The 19,312-nt window shown below is 54.2% G+C and overlaps 1 protein-coding gene across 2 annotated transcripts in view; it reads right to left on the bottom strand.

The window, feature by feature from the left end:
* The window catches only part of KSR1 (kinase suppressor of ras 1), a 133,098-nt gene that overhangs the window by 14,106 nt on the left and 99,680 nt on the right, over positions 1–19,312 (bottom strand). For both annotated transcript variants that reach the window (XM_072938968.1, XM_072938967.1), the window contains exons 4-14: positions 16,815–17,271; positions 15,820–15,824; positions 15,323–15,383; positions 12,095–12,178; positions 10,339–10,400; positions 10,144–10,250; positions 8,689–8,857; positions 6,685–6,726; positions 4,070–4,124; positions 3,237–3,285; positions 1,817–2,196 (exon numbers count right to left, since the gene is read on the bottom strand). In XM_072938968.1, the coding sequence (XP_072795069.1) occupies positions 1,817–2,196; positions 3,237–3,285; positions 4,070–4,124; positions 6,685–6,726; positions 8,689–8,857; positions 10,144–10,250; positions 10,339–10,400; positions 12,095–12,178; positions 15,323–15,383; positions 15,820–15,824; positions 16,815–17,271 (1,471 nt within the window). The remainder of the gene's footprint in view (positions 1–1,816; positions 2,197–3,236; positions 3,286–4,069; positions 4,125–6,684; positions 6,727–8,688; positions 8,858–10,143; positions 10,251–10,338; positions 10,401–12,094; positions 12,179–15,322; positions 15,384–15,819; positions 15,825–16,814; positions 17,272–19,312) is intronic.

Raw genomic sequence — 19,312 nt, 5'->3', positions numbered from 1 at the left:
GAGCCCACTCCATCTCAGCCGAGGAAGAATCTGGCCTTTTCAGGCTACATCTGGGCAACACCAGGGGCGCCGGGGTTCACTGTGATGCTTCTCATGATCGTGTTGTTTTCTGATCACAGGGATTTCATTACAACAGAGAATGCAGGAGGGGGCTGGGGCGGGGCTGTCTGGGGCATCTGAGTGAGTATTAGATGAGGGGCTCATGTGATGGCGCCTCCACCTGCACTGACGCCTAAAACCCAGGGTCAGGAAGGACCTGGAGAGAATGTGGAGCTTCATCCCCTGTTCCAGGGAGGTGGCTTCAGCCGTCTGAGGAAGAGGCTAGTTTTTAGGATCCGTCTCCAAGGAGATAAGACTTTGGGACCCTGAGAGTCTGGAATAGTGGCTGCCGGTTGCTTATCTGTATTCCAGGCCCCTCAGCACGTTCTGAAACATGTTAAAATTTTTTGTTAATGTTCTTTTATTCTTTTACTTTATGTGTTCCCTTCAGGTAAACTCTGATCTCTCATGGGACAGGGTGGATGAAAGAGAGATGGAAGGATGAATGGACAGGCAGCGCTGCGGCTGGGGTCCCGGGATGGTGAGCTGGCGTAACCACAGCCACATTCCCCGAAGCGTCACTGGCGTTTTGTCCCCTTCGTGTGGTGACCTGGTGATCTCACACTGCTTGGGAGTTCTGGTGGATTACTTCGATGGAAATTATTTTTTACTTAGTAAATAAATACAGTTTGTTTGAAGAGAAAATGTTTTTTCAAAGCCACAAGGTCTAACTATAGAGAATGCCATCTGAATATTAATGAGGGTTCTTTTGGCTGATGGGGTTAAAGTGATTTTTAGTTTTTTCTTGAAACTTCCATGTATGTTCCAAAGATTCTTCACTAACCTCATACTGCTTTTCTGATTTAGAAGGAAACACCCAACAACAACTTTCTCAATGCCACAGGCAAAAAAGGTTTCAGTTTCACACCCCTCTGGTACCATGCACTGATGGCAGGAGAGGAAACTGGTGAACACTTTCTGGAGTAGAAATGGACAAGGTGCATCAGATGTTACATGTGTGCACTCTGACCCAGCCCCACACACACAGTCTCAGAAATTCACCAAGATCTGGAAACAGAGATGTTCACGATGACGTGTCCAGCAAAAGAAGACTGGTTAAACAGATTAGAGGAGGAACGGTGATCAGATTCAAGAGAGAACCCAGAGCCCAGCTGTGCGACTCAACCCAACGCCACTCCACTTTCAATGACACCATGTTGCTAACTTGAAATCAACCTCGGTGAGAGTGTTTGTCACCACAGGAGTTGACAGATGATGCAAATCAGGACTTTCCACCCAAGAGCCGGTTGTTAAACATTTACCAGCACATAGCTGATGGGAATACTATGCGGGTATTAAAAAGATCACACTAGACCTCAGACATACACTCAAATGAAGAAAGCAAGGTAATCAGCGTGCTCTTTGGTGTGTATTTTTACAAATACGTAGTTACAAATAGATGAATATTTTAAAAACCTGAGTATAAATATAGTTCTTTACTTTAATGAAAGACATAAGGAACTGTTTACAGTATCCACCTCTGGGGAGAAGCACCCAGTTAGGGTGGGTGGAGACTGGTTTTCTCTTTGTACTTTTCCAGATCATTTGAATTTTCTCAATCCTTAGGTTTCTTTTTCATTTTCTTTTCTTTTTAATGTCATTGGGCTTCTATGACGGGAAACTTACACTCCATTTTGGCTTTCTTCTTTGTCCCTCTCTACATTAAGATGTCCACGCCCTCCAGGGTGTCCACACAAATCCCAGGGCCCCCGGTTACCTGGTGATGATGGCCAGGTGCGGCGGGTTCATGCAGGCCCCCATGAAGAGCACCACGTTCTCGTGCCGCGTCTGCCGGTAGTTCATCACCTCCTTCTTGAACAGCTTCAGGTGGTCCTGGTTGTGGCCGTCCATCTCCAGCAGGCGGATGGCCACCTCGCCGTGCCAGCGGCCCCGGTGCACCCGGCCCCAGCGGCCCTGCCCGATGGGCTCGCCCAGCTCCACCTGCTCGAAGGGGATGTCCCACTCTTGCAGGTACACGCTGGTCTGGCTGGCCTTGCGAGAGATGGGGCCCCGCCAGGGCCGGCGGGAGCTCGGCAAGTCGTCCACCTCGTCCTCGTCGTCTTCCGCCTCGGACTTGCCGGCCTCCGGCTCCTCGGCCTGGAAGGAGGGGAGGAGGGAATGAAGGGGGCGGCAGTCGTGGGCCGGCGCTCGACCTCCCCTCCCCAGGGCCCCACCGGGTCAGGGAGCAGAGACCCGGGGGTCAGGACGCCTGGGCTCTAGCTGCTGACCTGCTGTGGACAGGGGGCCGGTCTCTTAGCCCACAGGGCCTCAGCGTCCTAATCCACACAGCGCGGGGCCCGGCCCTGCCCCTCCAAGACCTGCCTGTGAGCAACAGGTAACCGCTGGGGGAGAGCATGAACGTCCTCTGGCATGAAGAACTGACTGCATTCACCCTTTCTGGGGATGCCTTCGTTTAAACACAGAGTTTCTTCTTTTTTTTTTTCAATTGAAGTATAGTTGACGTACAATATTGTGTTAGTTTTTCAGGAGTACAGCAAAGTCACTTAGTTTTATATATATACTTCTTCAGATTATTTTCCATTATAGGTTATTACAAGATACTGAATATAGTTCCCTGTGCTGTACAGTGAAGCCCTGTTGTTTATCTATTGCATATGCAGTAGGGTGTATCTATTAACCCCATACTCCTAATCTATCCCTCCCCGCCTTCCCCTTTGGTAACTGTAAGTTTGTTTTCTGTCGGTGAGTCATACAGCCTGACTCTCCTCTGGGCAGGAGTAAATCAGTCTGCCAGCATTCTTTAAGCTACTGCATGGCACGGGGACAGGCTCGGCTGATGCTGTTCAAGGGTCAAGGCTATAATCACAATCACCTGGGAAGTCAGATAACATCTACAGCTGGTCCCACCCCAGGCTGACTGCAGCCCAGTCTCCCAGGCTGGGGGTGGGAACCCCAGGAATTAAGAGTTTTCTTTAGCCTCAAAAACCAGAGAAGCAGGAAAACACATGCTTCGTGGCATCCCTGCCGTGCAGGCCGCCCGCATCTGCGGCAGCGGGTGGGCCCGAGTCGGCCCATGCCTGGGCCCGGGGCCCGCATGCTTCCCCAGGACCCTCCGTGGGCTGAGACGGGGAAAGAGGAGATGCACTGCCTACAGCTCGCATGTGGCTGTCACTCACCTCCACTTCGTGATCCTCCAACACGTCTGCTTTTGGTGGGTCATCAAGCCTAAGGGTAGAACAGGGTTTGTGGAGGAGCCCCTGAGACCAGGCCACTCCGCTCCCAGCTGGACAGGGGCCTCCCTGCGTGAGGTCTGAGAGAGGGCCACCAGGCCAGGATGCTTACTTTGACCTGCATGGCCATGGGAAAGGCAGTCCAGATGCTGTGGAAACAGACAGGAGGCCGAGGGCCGGACCCCATTTCCCTCCTCCAGTCTCGGCCTTCTCCAGACTAACCTGGGGGTGCCGGGGGCTGCAGGGCGGGCAGGGACCACCAAGGCTCTTTCAAATCTGACAACCAGTATAGGGTTCCAAGTACACATGTACAGGACTTGGAATTCTACTTGAGAACTGGTTCTGTTGTTCCCCAGCTGTGTGACTTGATGCAATTTCTTCAAGTCTCTGGGCTGGTTTCCTTGTAAGATGACACTTACTCTACACCTGGCTGAGAACCACACGAGAAAGTGTGAGCGCAGCCTGACATGGAGAAGGGGCTTTATAAACAGGAGCTACTTTTATCAGATCTCGCTAATGCTGCCCTCTGCCCGGCCCTCCGGGTCATAAGGCTGCCTCACCCATTGCTGACTGCACCCACAGGAGGCAAAGAAAAACCTCTGGCTGAGTAAACTGGACCACTGAATGAATCAGCCCAAGGAGTGCCCCGCCTGGCTGCCCAGGCACACAGCAAGGTCTGGGATGGGAGGGTCAGAGATTTAAAGGTGAGGGTGGGAGGTGGTCAGGGATGTGGGTCCAGCTTCAACCAGTCCTCCAGGGGAAAGCACGGGGACACCTACCGGGCACTGTCTGCTGTGTCAGGGAACGGGGCTGCCGGGGGAAATGCTGAAATGTCTGCAGGAAACAAAAAAAACATAAGAGGCATAAGATCAGCCTTCCTGCTCCCTGCCAAAGACACAGTGCCTGCAAACCCAGCATACGCAGGACATGGGGGCTCCCAGCAGCCCCTCCCAGGGCTGCACCTGGGCTCTCCAGGTCACTCCTTTTGCACTCTTCCTAAAACACAAGGCTCTACAGCACTTGGTTTTACCCACACAGCTCTGTCCTGGGAAGGGACTACAGGTGGGCGAGGAGATTTCTCAGTTAACACGTTGATCGCCCTCTGGGGATCCAGTGCCTGAGGAAACAGCTGTCACCCAGCTTTGGGTGACACAGCAATCCACATGCTAACACCATTGCCCTGTAGCCAAACTGCCCGATACAAGTGAGTGGTCAAAGCAAATGGGGCTACTATTTCCTGGACCTGTGGGCCAGACCCTCCTCCTCTGCATGGAGCAGGGGGCACTGGTGGCAACAACCCTTGAAAGCAGGGAGACTCTCAGGCCAGCAGAGGCCAAAGGCCAGATGCGTGTGTGGCTCGTTAGTGACATCTGGCGCCTGGCACAGCTGCAGGGAACTTCTGGTGGCGGCTAGAGGCCCCGCCCCTGGGCTTCCGGGTTTGGGTGGCTGGTGGAACAGCTCTTAGGAAGACGGAAGAAATGCACAGTCCACTCATCGGGGACCCTGAAATTAAGCAGCTAGCACCGATCCCTGAACCTGAGGCTTTCCCAGTTTTAGCATTGGAAGTCCCACAATTCAGGGACGCCAGACAGATGGTCACCTCAGCGTGGAGCCAACATGTTGCAGGCCACCCCCCGCCCCACTGCAGCTGCTTCTGCCACCTGCTTCTTTCTGTTCTCTCTACTTCCTTCTAATCGCACTGGGGGAGGCTGGCAGCCCCAGGACTGGGTGGGCCCCTCACTCATTCCTCTCTTTTCAGCCAGAGGAGGGAGCCTGGAGGTGGCAGTGGCTCAAGCTAATCAGCACCTCTCCCTGTCTTCCAGGACAGAGAGCCTCCCCACTGGCCAAAGCTCCCTCTAGGGCTTTCTCCAGGGCTACTCCTGAGGCTTCTCAACATCTCTGGGAACTCACAGACTGAGAACCTGACAGAGGCCCTGGGCCTTCTTATCAGGGAAATGCACACATGCACCCACCATCCTGTGCACAATTTCTGGGGAATCCTAGACCCCGGAAGCCTCTGCTAAGGCCTCCTCTAGGCATCACCACACTGAGTCTACAGACTGCCAAGGGCAGCCTGATGTTTCCACCCACCTGACGCTGCTCAAATGTTTCCAGGGAAGGATAACACATGTGTGGGGGATGGGGGTACATGGGGAGGTGGGGTTCTGGGGAGAAACAGCACCCCAAGTTGGTGGGGAGGCAAAATGTCTCCGAAGCTTACTTCCCCTTAAACATAAAGAGTGTATTCTGCATTCCAGTCCAAATGTGTCCATGTTTGTTCTAATAAAATTGTATTTCAACCCCCTTCCCCATGCATATCTTCAGAGCAAGATGGACCTTTCTGGAAGAAGAGTCACGTTTTCCAATGCTTTCAAGGGTACTCCCCTGTATGGCGTCCTAGGGTAGTATCCAGGGGGGCTCCTGGAGGGAACCACAGCAAAAATGGATGCGAAACCACAGAGGCAGCTCAGGGAGGCTGGCCCTGACCCCAGCCAGCCTGCACAGCCTGCAAAACTGCCGGATGGTCTTAAGGACTAACTCGCAGTCACTCCCCTAACGGAGCTGGTTTGGAGAATAGAAAAGCCTGGAATAACCAAAATACCATTCAAGACAGGCCTGCTTAACCCAGGAAAAAAAACACAACGAGCTACAATCTTCGTCTAAAACAGAACCTTCATATGGCTAAATTAAAGCGGCAGATTACTTATACAAATGCTTGTTACCATCAGCTACAGAAGTAAGTACTCATTGTACATAGACCCTAGGGACGGGAATATGGTCAAATGAAAAGGCTGGCCCATAGCTGGTGTAAGAAACAATTTTTGTGGAAGGGAATCAACGAGAATGTCGTTTTCTCCTTTCAACTTTCTGCACTAAGGAGGCAATTTCAATAGTGGCCAGCAGGTGGCGCTGTATGGCAAGGCTCTGGAAGGTGAGGCCCATTTGAGGAAGCGAAGGCTGTCTGTACTTCCCAAATTGGCGTCCCGTCCCCTTCTTTAAGATAGCGTAGTCGTTTCCTTGTCTTTATGTAGGGGAAGATATCTTGACTGATGCTCGTAAGGCGTCAGCAGAAGGTCCTCTCCTCTCATTCTGCAAACAGTTTCAACCACCTCCTGGCTTTGTGACTCTGGATAAGTTGCCTACAGTCTCTGCACAAGAGGCAGGAGAGGGTGGATGCCAAGGACCCTCCTGATAAGGCACTGCCCCCGTGAAGGGCCAGCCTCAAGGTTGCTCACTCTGCCCCGCTGCCCAGCCTCAACAGTAGATCCTCAACATAGTTGGGTGTGAGACTCAGGTACCTCTGAGGCACCCAGGGAGAGGCGGGTGCCAGGTGGGCTGGACTGAGAGGGGATCACGGCAAGGGGCAGTTAGTGGAACCATGCAAAGGACTCACCTGGAAAGATAAACTGCTGTCTATGATGAATGAAGTAGGCAGCTTTAAACAGAAGAGGAGGTAAGTCACACACAGAACAGCAAATGCAGCAGGGGGAGAGGGGACACAGGCATGGGCATGGGGGAGAGGGGCTGGTTATCGGGCTCGGGCAGTCCTGCCCCACCTGCCCTGCCCCAGGTGGGCCTGGCCAGGACAGGGTGATTCATGCAGGAAGGAGAAAAAAGCTGGGAGAAAGTGGGTGCCGGCAGGAGCCCCCAAGAGTACAGGGACTTGCACTAAGGACTGGCGTTCGGAAACCCAGTCTCAGGGGCACCTTGTTGCAGAGCCCAGGCTAATTCTTCTGTTCACCTCCCAGGCCCCCTTCTCCTCTGTGAAACGCACATGAGCCCAGGAGGGCAAAATACAATGGGGCAAAAAACCAAGATTTTGAAAACATTGACCAAGTGCTGCGTGCAGAAGTCAAGTAAACCCCCTCTGCGACCCCACCCACGTTCACACCCGGGAGGGGCTGAGGCCTCCACCACTTGATGCCACCATCCAAAAAAATCACCTTTCCTCAGGTGTAGCCTCAGAGCTGCACTGAAATGCTCCAGCACATTACAGAGCAGGGGGGACGGAAGGAGGGATTCCCATCCCGTGTCAATTGCCAGCCCAGCCCAGCCCTGAGACAGCAGACCCTGCAGGGTGAGGGCCCAGCCCAGGGACATCGGGGAAAGTGAAAAGCTCTGGCTGACGTCACACAAAGGACTTTTTCTGTGGCTGTTATTTTTCAAACAGGCCCTTCCTTTCAGAAAAGCCCAAACTAGAAGGTTCAGCAAAAGGCCCGGTTTCAGAGCACAACAGAGCAGAATGGGAGGGGAGGTTAATCAAATGGGCCATCGCTCAGTCGCAAGGAGGGAGGGGTGTGCTCAGGACGATGCTTTAATGTCGGGAGATGTCCAGCCACGTGCGTGTTAAGGCGAAGGGGCAGGCAAAAGAGAAAAAATCCTAAACATCTCGTCTCTCACCATCCCCAGGAGTCCCCGGAACCCTGATGAGATGGGCCCAGAGAGGCTGCCCGGCCTCCTGCAGCCCCAGCCGGGGGTCCCCTGTGCCTCTGTCCTCCTGGGCCAGGAGCCCCAGGGGCCATGGCAGGTGAGGCCGGGCCTAGACTCCCCAGGATGAAGCTGGTGCATCCCAGCTGCCCTCCGTCCCCAGGCTGCCGACTGGGACACACCGAGAGCTGAGAGGGACTGCAAGGAGCCACCAGGGAGGCCAAGGCAGAGGTTCAGTCCTGAACTTAGCCGGTGAGCTTCGTTCTGCTCTATAGGGAGGTGGGACACCCCAGGCCTGGCTGAGCAGCGGGGACCCTGGCCCTACAGACTTGGGGCAGCCATGACCATGGTGGAGTCAGAAGTCAGCTCAGCTTCAGCACATGCGCCTGGGGGAATTCATCCATACAACTGGGATAACCTAACTGCAGCCTCACGTGGTCTCGTTTTACGTAAAAGGGAATAAAATTTCCCCTTTAAGTAGCTTGTCCGGATCACAGAGCAAGTGGGCCACACAGCCCCAGATTCCCTCTCCGCAGCCCTCTGGGCCTGCCCCAGCACCCTGTACTGCCTGCCCTGCTTCCTGGGAGCTCAGATGCCCCGAGAACTGAACAATGCCAGGAGAAGCTACCCCCTGCGTGGGAAGGCAGCGTGGGATTAAGTCAATAACCCAGGCTTTACATCAGACAGCCTTGATTTTGGTCCTCGCTCTGCCACTAACAAGCTGTGTAGCTTGGGACAAGCCGTGTAGCTTGGGACAAGCCATTTCCTCTCTTTGAACCTCACTATCCTCACCTGTAAAATGGGTGCAATCACAGCACGTTTAACTACGGTGATGTACTTAAGCTCAGTACAGCATCCCAGCAAGTGCTCCTGGTGGTGGCAGGATTTGACCTGGAGCCTGCAGGGGTTTGCAGAGAAGGGACACGCAACCCCATCCCTGAGGGGCTGAGAAAGCCCTGAGGTGTGGTACCTGGGAAGTTGAACCTGCCGTCCCGCTGGCCGGGCGAGGGGTTGGGGGGCGTGGTGGCACTGGATGGGTTGGATGATGCTGGGCAGGGTGCCGGCGAGGAGGGCGTGGAAGATGTGGTGGAAGATGGGTTGCTGCTGGAGTCCAGGTGGTTCATGGCTGGAGGGTGCTCCTGCGGGACCAAAGACACGGGGAGTGGGCAGGGGCTGCCACTGCCCAGCCCAGCCAGCCTCCCCGCCGACACCCTCCCTTCCCACCTAAAAATGAAGGCATCAGCCCAGGGCATCCTCACTGGTCTAAAATTTGAGGGAAAGACGGCACAGGAAGACCCGCATCTCAACACCCACCCCCTAGAGGGCTCCTCTCACCTTTCTGATTTCAGCTCCAACACCCCCTCCTCCCGGGAGTCTTTCCCAAGCCCTGGCTGGGACCACGCTCCTCCTGCTTATCCTCTGGTAGCTCCCAGCACTTTTCATCAGGGCACTTGAACTGCAGTTTGTCAATGGCAGGCGCCTTTGGTGGTTTTGTGAAGAATGTCCCTCCACCACATTGTATGTCCCGTGAGAGCAAGGACAACACCTGCTCGTCACACAGCCAGGGCCTGTATCTGGGCCAGCCACAGAGTAGGGTCTTTTAATGAATTAACTTTAGCCTCCGACAAGTGTGTGGTACACAGCAGGTGCCTAGTAAGTGCTCCCTCCACTCAGCAGGTGGACCTGCTGGGTAGGACCACTCGGTGGTGTGGGCCCTAACAAGGCCAAAAGGCCATCGGAGAGAGGGCTACAGAGCGCCTGGCTCTCCGTCAGGTGGGACCCTGGACCTGCCCAGTGTTTCCCAGACCGAATGCCAATTCCTCAGGGGGCAGGGGAGGGATCCCTGGTCAGAAAAGTTGGGGCCGCATTGGGTTAAATGCCAGGCTTAGCAGGTTTCTCCTCTGCAGGCCTAAAGGCTCTGGGTGGACTGTGGAACCCACCTAAGCTATGCTGTGGGCCTCATCATCCAGCGACGGCTGACACCGCCTGGTGCCAAGCTAAATAGGGGAGAGGGCTGCATCCATGGAGCCCTCACTCTCTCAGCTCACACGCCCAGGCCCAGACCCTCCACCCCAGCTGGGCTGGGCCAGCCAGGGCAGGGGAGCGGCTCAAGGCTGAATCCCAGCACCTGCGTGACCTTGGACAGATCACGCCACCCTTCTGAGCCACAGTGTGTCGTCTGTACAACAGGGGCATCAGCTGCTGCCTCTTGGGGCTGTTCATTTGTTCAACGTTCAATACAAATACTTCCTCACCGCCTTTGGTGTGTCATAAATGCAGTCTACAAAATGGCTAAAGACAGGATCCCTGAAGGCCACCACCTGGCCACAGATCCTGGACAGCGGTGTCTGCTTCCCTGCTGGACCTCCACACTGGGGGAGCTGCACAGAAAGGAATCTCGGGGAGGGTTCTCCTGACAGTGTACCTTTTTTGTCAGTGCTTTGGGGAGGGTTCCGAAATGAGGCTCAGCTGCTCTGTCCACAGGATTGTTGATGTCCGAGGGGACAGATTCTGTCCTCCGAAGCCTGGGTACTGTTTAAGAAGAGAGGGAGAACCATCAAGATCAAGAAAGATCCACCCCAAATCCAGAAGGCAGAGGAGAGAAGGGCAGAACACTCACGTGGAAGGAAGGATATTCTACAGGCGGGGGCTTCTTTTGTACACTTGTTATGACACTTCAACCTGGTAAAGAAGGCAGGGTCAGTGCACGGACCAGGCGGGAGGGCCAGGCGGGAGCCCCGGGCACACACAGCGGCTCAGGAGCACTGCCTGGCAACTCTGTGCAACACTTGACTGTGACAGCCTCAACGTCCAGAAACGTCTCAACAAACATTAGCTTAAGAGCGCAGAACAGGAGAGGGTGGAGCTCAGTGGTAGAGCACGTGCTTAGCATGCATGAGGTCCCGGGTTTGATCCCCAGTACCTTCATTAAAATAAATAAATGAATAAACTTAATTACCTCCCCCATCAAAAATGAAAAAAAATGAAAAAAAAAAAGAGTGAACGTCTTATGTCAATAATAAGCTGCTATCTGCTGAACGTGACCATGCTCCCACTGCCACTGGCCCCATCTTCACAGCAAAGCAGGTGTGACTCTACCCGTTTTAACCTGCTGTGGGCCACACATCTATGTCTCTTTTCTAAAGAAAAGGAGACCCTCCACCACATTCAGAAAGCTTGAGACAAGCCTGAAGTTAAAAGAGATGAATTAGAAGGCAAACGTTTGCATTACCAAAGGATCCCAGGGAAGCAAGGGGCAGCCCCTCACACTACCTTCCAGCACAGGCCACGTGGTCTGAGGACCGGAGTGGCTTGGTTCTTGGTTTGGTTCTGCCTGCTGAAGCATGTCTTGGGGTTCTCAGTGATCAAATGGGCTGACAACCTCACAATGCAACTGCAGGAGGGCTCTCCACAGGAAAGGCATTACTTGGAGGGGAGCCGGAGCTCTCCGATTTAATGCCAAATGGCCAGGAGACACAGACCTCCACGAGTGCGAAAGCTCTGGTGTCTCCTTGATGGTCAGGAGTCTCATCAGAAAAACACAATTTATCCAACCAACACACGAGACCCATCACCTACATTCCGGTAGGAGCCCAAATGTTTTTACTACACACACTAGCTCAGATTCTTGGGGCAATCCTGGTGGCCAAAGCAACCTGGAATCATCTTTCCAGATGTATAGATGACAAAAATGATGCCCAGAAAAGGCAAGCACCCTGCCCGAGGCCGCACAGCAATGCAGGGGTTAAGTGAACTGGGATGAGAGACTCCAGGTCCATCCTCTGTAAGGCGAGGGCAGCCGGACAGCCGAGGACAGACTCAGCCCACATTGCTCACTGCCCTTGCCCTCTTCTCCGACCAGGAACCACAACAGTAGGGAAAAAGATTCAATTTGTATAGAATCTACATATTCCCCTCACTCACCTCTGTAAGTACCTCGAGCCACTTCTCTGTTTTTACCACTGTCTGTTCCCATTCCTCATGTGCAAACATGTATGGCTAAACTTCAAAATTCCTTACAGTTTTCAGAACAGTCCTGCCATTCCCCTCAGTCTTTGTACAAGATGCTCCCTTGGCCTGGAATTCTCTTTCCTCCTTGGTCCACCTGGTAAACCTCTACTCATCCCTCAAAGCCCACCTCAAATGTTCCCTTCTTCTGAGAGTGCCTTGCCTGATGCTTCCTTAATTCCCTGAGAGAGGGCTGATCATTCCCTGGTTACTGAATGAGATTATGAATGGTAGGTTGAGGAACTATCCAAAGAGTTCCTCTGAACTCTGACTTGACCTAAGGCCAAGAGTCAAGTCGCGAGACTGCTAATGAACTACAAGCACGGGGTTTGCTGCCCTCACCCACCCCATCACCCTCCGCCTGTCACCTGCAGTGCTTGCACTTCACTCCAAACATCATGCTCTTCTGGCACACGTGGCAGACCTGCGACAGCCAGGACTTGGTGGAGAACCTGCAGGGGGTAGACACACGAAAAGTCTCAGAGGGACTGGGATGGAGAAGGGTCCCCACAAAGCCCCAGAGAAACCAGGGGACTCAGTTCCATCCTAGAGCCCCAGGCACCCTCTCAAGTGGAGGGCAGGGACACCCAGGGGCCACTGCTTCCCCCGGGCATTGAGGTTTCTCAGCCACAAAATCATCATGGCCAAAATCCCAAAGCTGGTGTGGTCACTGATGATGATCGCTCCAGCAGGCGATTTGGCAAAAGCCATCAAAATTATAAGTGCGCACACCAAGCGATGCCAGACTCAGGAGTTCATCCAACAGATGCTCCCACGGGTGTCAAATGATGTAGACAAGGCTACTCACCGCAGCATGCTTGTGACGGTAAAAGACTGGCAACAACCTACATTGTTTGGGCGCACAAATGACTGACTGCATAGAGTGTGGTCCATCCACACAACTGAACACCATGCAGCCGGAAAATAAAATGAGAGAGCTCTTTTTGTGCAAATAGGGAACGATCTCTAAACTACGTTGTCAGGGAAAAAAAGTATAAGGTACGACGCTGTGTGATTCCATTTGTATGAGGTTCAAGTACAGGAAAAGCTAACCCATGGTGACGGAAGTGGAGGGTACCTCCAGGTGGCAGCACTGTGGACCGGGAAGGGCCAGAGCTAACTTTCTGGGGTGTGGATGCCTGAATCCCCCTCTGGGTGGTGTACAGGGGTGTAGACACATCCTTAAGAATTTATTTTTTCTACTTAGCGCTATATAAATTATGCCTCGATTTTAAAAAGAGAAAAAAAAAGCAAAGTATAGAACAGTGTGTGTCATATGTGCAGTATTTGTGTGAAAATAAAAAAAGGAAGTAAAAGGATATACGTAAGTATTTGCTTGTATAAAAACATCTCTAGAAGGATACACGACAAACTGCCGAGATCTGCCTACAGAGGGAACTGGGGGGCTGGGGACAGCAGCGGGAGGGGACTTTTCTATATATATATCTTTTTAGAGCTCTTGAGGTTTGAATTATGAATGTATTTCAATGCAAACTAAATTTTAAAAAACCCCACAAAAGATATACTGATGGGGGTTGAGTGGGTGGTGTCCTCCAGAGAAAAAGCCCAAGGTCTGTCCATAGGGTGGGGAGGCCTAAGGGCAGAAAGAACTCACATTTTTGGAGGAAAAGATTTTTTAAAGCATAGTATATCATAGTAACACCAAAACAAAACAAGAGTATTTGGAGAGCAGTTTGCAATGCATCCATAAACATTAGCTCACTCTTAGGAGTGACCATCCCTAGGAGTTAGGCAGGTCCAGGATTCTTAGTACACAGGCAAGGAAATGAGCTCAGAGAGGTCAGGGGATTTTCCTGAGGTCACACAGTTGGAATGCTGTGCAGCGGAGGCCAAACCCCAGGTCTCTGAAGTCAGAGCACGGCTCTGTAAGAGGGCCCACTGGAGCAGAGCACCCAGCCGAGACAGGAGCTGCCGGGGGCGAGGACAAAGGTGGAATGCCTTTTAAGGAGCCTAGGTCCGGCCTCCCTGGGATCCACACTCCCTTTCTCTCTGGCCTTTAATCTCCTCTCATGTCAACACAGGGGGAAGGGATACCTGATGATCTCCGATAGGCAATCCTGAAAACAGGTTGAAATGACAGTTGGGCCGGGCCCGAGAAGGGGCAGGTGCTAGAGAGATGGGTGCGACGTGGGGTAAGGGTCACGGAACAGACTTTTCCTCTACGATTGGACCAAAAACCTGTCGACTTTCTTGTTGAGAGACGCCTGGATCATGAATTTAAAAAACCAAGAAAGTGTGATGGTGATGTCCCCTATGCAAGCTTAGAACCTGGGCAGGGCAGGTTGGCAACGCCAGACAAGGGGGGGGCTGCTGCCCGGCTTGGAGGGCGGCCTCCGGAGCCAGCTGCCCCAGCTGGGAGGAGGGGCAGTCTGAGAGACACTGGGGGCCAAGATGGCACAGCCTGAAATCATGTGAAACCAGGTGCAGCCAAGACAAAGATGAAGCAGAGAGACTTGCTCATCCTGGTGTCTGGGATATGTCGGCCTCTCTCGGGCGAGAGCCAGAGGCTCCCTAGTGCTGGATGTGTGAGGCTCACGTGCACATCACCGCATTCTACCCTCACGACGGGGCTGGGAGCAAGTCCCAGCTGCAGAGAGGGAACTGAGGCTGGGAGGCTTACTGCCAACAGGCATGGGTGGGGTTCCTGACTAGAGAGGACCTGCTGGCACTGGGTGAGGCCGAGGCAGGCACTCAGACCCTCACTCAAACGGCTTCTCCCAGTGCCGGGGACTCTGGTCCCCAGGGCTCCGGGGTGCAAGCTTTTGGGCCCCACCAAGGCTCCGACCAGAGGTGCCCGGGCACCAGCCAGCAGAATCGAGCAGTGTCTCAGTGGCGGCATGACCTCAGGCAATTACTCAACCCCTCTAAGCCGGGTCTGCCCCCCTGGGTGAGGACTCCAGGCCGGCCTCCCACATCAGCGGGAGTGCAGCTCACACTCGGGGGGAAATGAAAGGCCCTGGCAGATCGCAAAGCTCTCGACAAGGGGCCTTGTTGTATTCACAACAGCCTTTAAAGGGGTGGCCAGAGCACAGGCATCCAAGGCACCATCCTGCTGGTCATCTGAGGGGCGGAGATGCCACCCAGACCTGCTGTTTGCAGCACACACCAGCTCCCTGAGTGTTGAGGCCAAGGTCTCTGGACGGTCCATGTTACGGGCCCACATCAGCCCACCAGCCGCCTGAGCGCCAGAGTCACCAGAAGTTGCTGGACTCCAGACTGGCAAGGCCTGGAGTTTCAACAAGCTCCACAGGGCTCTGATGTGTGGCCAGTGATGTCCCCATGACTGATGTCACACTGGCCTCAGAAGACACTCTCAGATCCTTCTCCCTGGGCCTGTGACCCTGTCTCTCCTGGGACCTGCGTTTCCCCTCAGCAGACTTAGAAGAGACCTAATGAGGGGCAGGGGGTGCCCAGCAAGTCCAAACAGCTCTGGGTGGGTACAGGGCTGTGTCCACAGAGGTCTGGACAGACAGCTGCCACCTTCAATGAAGAGAGACCACTCAGTGGGGCCTTGGCATGCGTGGTTCCCAGCCCAGCTCTGTGCCTCCTCCCCACCCTGGCCTGGCTGGGCCTACCTGTGTGTCACCGAGAGCCCGATGTCCCTTCGTACCGTCTGTGGGGACCCGTGCGGGAGATCTGCAGGGAAAGAGGCCAGGTCAGACGGGCTGAGGGAACCCCACCAGGGACAGCGTGTGCCTACGACCTGCTGTTTCAGAGATCACAGGCTAGAGGGGTGCATCGCCGGGGCACCTAACAGGTAAATGCTCCCTGCCAGAGGTCACCTGTGGGGACGGCAAGGGACAGGTGGGGCCCATCACAGGGCCACCCGCGGACTGTGGAGCTCCCAAGGTCGCCACTTCGCAGAGCAGCTGCTGGCTGGATTGAGGCTACCCTGTCACTTGGGGCTGCCTGTCCTAGAGCTATTTCCTGAGGTGGATCCCAGCACCTCTGCCTCTGGACCATGGAAAGGCCAGAGGACTATGCAAGGGGTGAAGAAATCCACCCCCGATGGGGACAGCGACACCAACAGGACTCCCAGGTAGCAGAGGGGATGAAAATGAATCACTCTTACCAAACCTGGAGGAGACAAAAGAGAGAGAAGGCAGGATTACGTCACCACGGTGCAGCTACACCCTGCGCCGCATTCTTTAAATGCATTCGCTTTTCTAAGCCCCACCAGCCACCTGCATGGTGATCAGAGTTCACTCCACTTTATGGCTGAGGAAACAGGCTCACAGCTTCCCAAGGTCATGGGCCCGTAGGTGGGGAAGCCCTGCCCAGAACCCTGGGAGGAGGGGTGCTCGGTCCAGGCAGGAGGAGGGCTCAGTCAGCCTGAGAGTAAGTGGCTGGGGCAGGAGGCGAGGAGGACAGTTTGTAAGAGCAGAGAGGTGGCCCCCAAGCAGGGCAAGGCAGGGACGGGCCCTGAGCGATGCCTCCTTGGGGTGCCACTGACCCAGGGACGAAAACAGCTGGGAACCCAGGCCATTCAGTCTGTCCTCAGGGCTCACCAAGGGCAGCAGGGTGGCCTGAGCACCCAGGTCAGTGCCAGTTTCAGTGGCTCTGTGGGGCCCCAACTCAGAATCTCAGGGCCTGAAGCCCAGTCACCAGCAGTGGGATCTTTCTTTGTTATTTTATGACCCAGAGATCTGGGGGTATTTGTTAGTGCAGCATAACCCGGTCTATCCCTGGCTAACACATAGTATCATTTCCTATTGTGTGTATGTGTGTTTACAAATAGAAGTCTAGGAATACATGTATGTATATGCATGACTGGGGCATTGTGCTGTACACCAGAAACTGACACATTGTAACTGACTGTACTTGAATTTAAAAAAAAACAATAGAAAGAAATCTAGTAGGAATCTGCCCAAACTGATAAGGTAGCCTGAGAGTGGACTGAGAGATAAGGGCATCTTTCACTTTTTACTTTTCACACTCTTACTTTGGCTGGTTTTACAAATGTCCTTCCTAAATAGAGCCTGTATCACCTTTACAATGAGAAAACTGTATGTAGTCAGAACGTTCAGCAGGTGGCACATTCAGCACCAGCCAGGCAGGAACACGTACCTCATCGGGGAGACCTCATCAATGCGGTTCCCCAGCTGAGACTCGTGGGACTTGCTCCGGGTGAGCGTGGGGAAGCTGGGCAGCAGCTGGAAGACCTTGCGGCTGGGCGGGGGTGGCGTCCGCGGCGGCTTCAGCTTGGTGTGCCGTCGGAGCTGGGGCGTGGTCGGCGGGGTGATGAAGCTGTGCAGGGCACGGGGGTTCAGCCGGCCACCGGCGTGCAGGGGGATACAGGGGTCCGAGAGGCCCTCACCGGGGCCGGGGGTTGGGGAGTCCGAGACCGGCAGAGCTGACACAGAGATGGAACGTGGGCCCTGGGCACCACTGCCCATTCTGCCCAACTGGGAGCTCCCCAGGGGCCAGGGACTGGCTGGAGAGAGGGTGTCCACTGAAATCCCGGAGCTGCTTTCCCGCTGGGCATCCAACGAACTCCAGCCTGAGTCCTCTTTGTGCTCCCCTCCTGCAGGCCAAGGAGTCGAGTCACAGGTGGTTGGGGCTAGAGGGATTCACAGGCAAGGCAGCCAGAGTCTGGCAGCATGGGTCCTCAGTGGAAGGCTCCAACTGCTGCCTTCACCCATGTTACAAAGGTCACACACACCGCCTTCCGCATTACCTGGCTGACTATGGGGGCACCAGTGTAGATATCACTGTCCCCATTTCTTGGAGGGGAAACAAGGCCCAGAGAAGGAAAGGCTTGTGCAGGGCTCTTGCTGGCAGGTCTGTGATGAGCCAGTCAGGAAACCCACCCCCAAAGGGGGTGACCTCAGAGAGGGAAGTGCTGACTGCGCTTTAGAGTCCGGAAAGGGAAGCTGGGCTGCATGAAGGGATAACTCCACTCCAAGAAAACCCAAACATCAGGAAAGGGCGCTACTCCGACCTTCCAAGAGCCAACTGCCCTGGGAGTTTGCTAGAAAAGAGATCCAGCTAGAAAGGGATCAACAGCTACTTCCTTTTGAGAGAAGCCTGTCAGTGACTTTCAGCTGTCCCCACGGTGACCCTCTGCTGGAGGCCCCTGGGACCTTGAGACTCTGTGGGCTACAACTCAGTGACACAGTCTGTCCATTCATTCAAGCATGTGCTGAATGCTGGGTGTCAAGACATAAAAAAAGACACATCCCTGGTACCTGAAGAGAAGCGTGGCAACAGAGTGGGGACAGAGGAGGGTCTGTCCTAAATAGCCTGGTGGTCAGGGGCTTCCTGGAAGAGGTGGCATCTGGGCTGAGCCAGCTAAGGAAGAAGTGGAAAAGGTGCACGGGGCGCGGGGGCAGGGGGGAGGGAGTGGCACGTGCAAAGGCAGGGAGCACACGGCACCTTCTGGCAACTACAGAGTTCCGGGTGCCTTGAGAGGTCAGGACAAGCCAGAGAGAGACGAGAGAGGAAGTTGAAGGGTCAGCCCACCCGGGGCCAGCTCCAGAGGGGCCTTGGGTGTCTTGCCAAGAGCTTGAGGTTTGACCTTACAGGAGATGGGGAGATACCGAAGGGGTGAGGACGGGGAGAAAGGCCCAAGTTCTTCAAATTGCCTACTTAATCACCACTGCTCTGTGTCAGCTCAGGGATGGCTGATGGGTCTCGCCGTGCATGCCAACACCAGTCAATTGGCAGTGGCTGCTTGAGAATGACTTGAGTCATTTAGTAGGAAGAGCTCGGGGACTGATTAGTGATGCCTGCTACAGATGAAGGATAGGAAGTATCAGCAAGTGTGACCTTCCCCTGTTCACCAGCCACTGGCTTAAACTTCCTTCATCACCTTTCTTAAAAAGAGAGATGTCAGCGTTTTCTATCACCCCACAGGCCTAACACTGAAATGGGCATCTAATAGGTGCCACGCTCCAGACTTAGTACTTGATCTTAACTCATTTAATCCTCACAACAATTTTATGAGAGAAATGTTGCTAGCATGTCCATTTTACAATAAGGAAACTGAGGCACAGTGAGGTGAAGTAACTGGTCAAGGTCCCATGGTTTTCAAGTGGCTGAGCAGAGTGCTGGGTCCAGGCAGTCTAATTCCACAGTCTACCTTTACTGCAACTACATTGCTCTCACCTGGTCCTGCTAGGTGCCTTGAAGACTCTGACTGCATGACTTGAGGGACAGAGTGAACACTGCTACCACTCAGACCCCAGCAGGTGCCCCTGAAGGGCAGCCACCACTGGGCAGGCCCACCCACCTGCCTGCGTCCTGGACTGGGGGGTGGAAGGTCCCTCTTGGGGATGTATGGATACAAGCTAAGATCGAATGAGAGAGAAGCACCTGGAGCGGGCCTTCTGCCCAGGGTCTCCTCTGGGGCATAGTGGAAAAAGCATCCTCTGAGGAAGACACCTGAGTGCCAAGCCCAGCTCTGCCAAGTGTCAGGTGCTGGACCCCAGATAACTACCCCAGGGCCTCCAATGCTTGGATGCTTTAGCTACAAAAGGAGCTCACCACCACCACCTCCCAAAGGATGCTGCGGTATATATCGGGTGCCAGGCACAAGACAGGTGCTTCGTAAATTAGTGATCTCC

This window comes from Vicugna pacos, chromosome 16 (genome assembly GCF_048564905.1).
Source record: "Vicugna pacos chromosome 16, VicPac4, whole genome shotgun sequence".
Taxonomy (NCBI): Eukaryota; Metazoa; Chordata; class Mammalia; order Artiodactyla; family Camelidae; genus Vicugna; species Vicugna pacos.
This window is presented reverse-complemented; position numbering and strand designations above follow the sequence as displayed.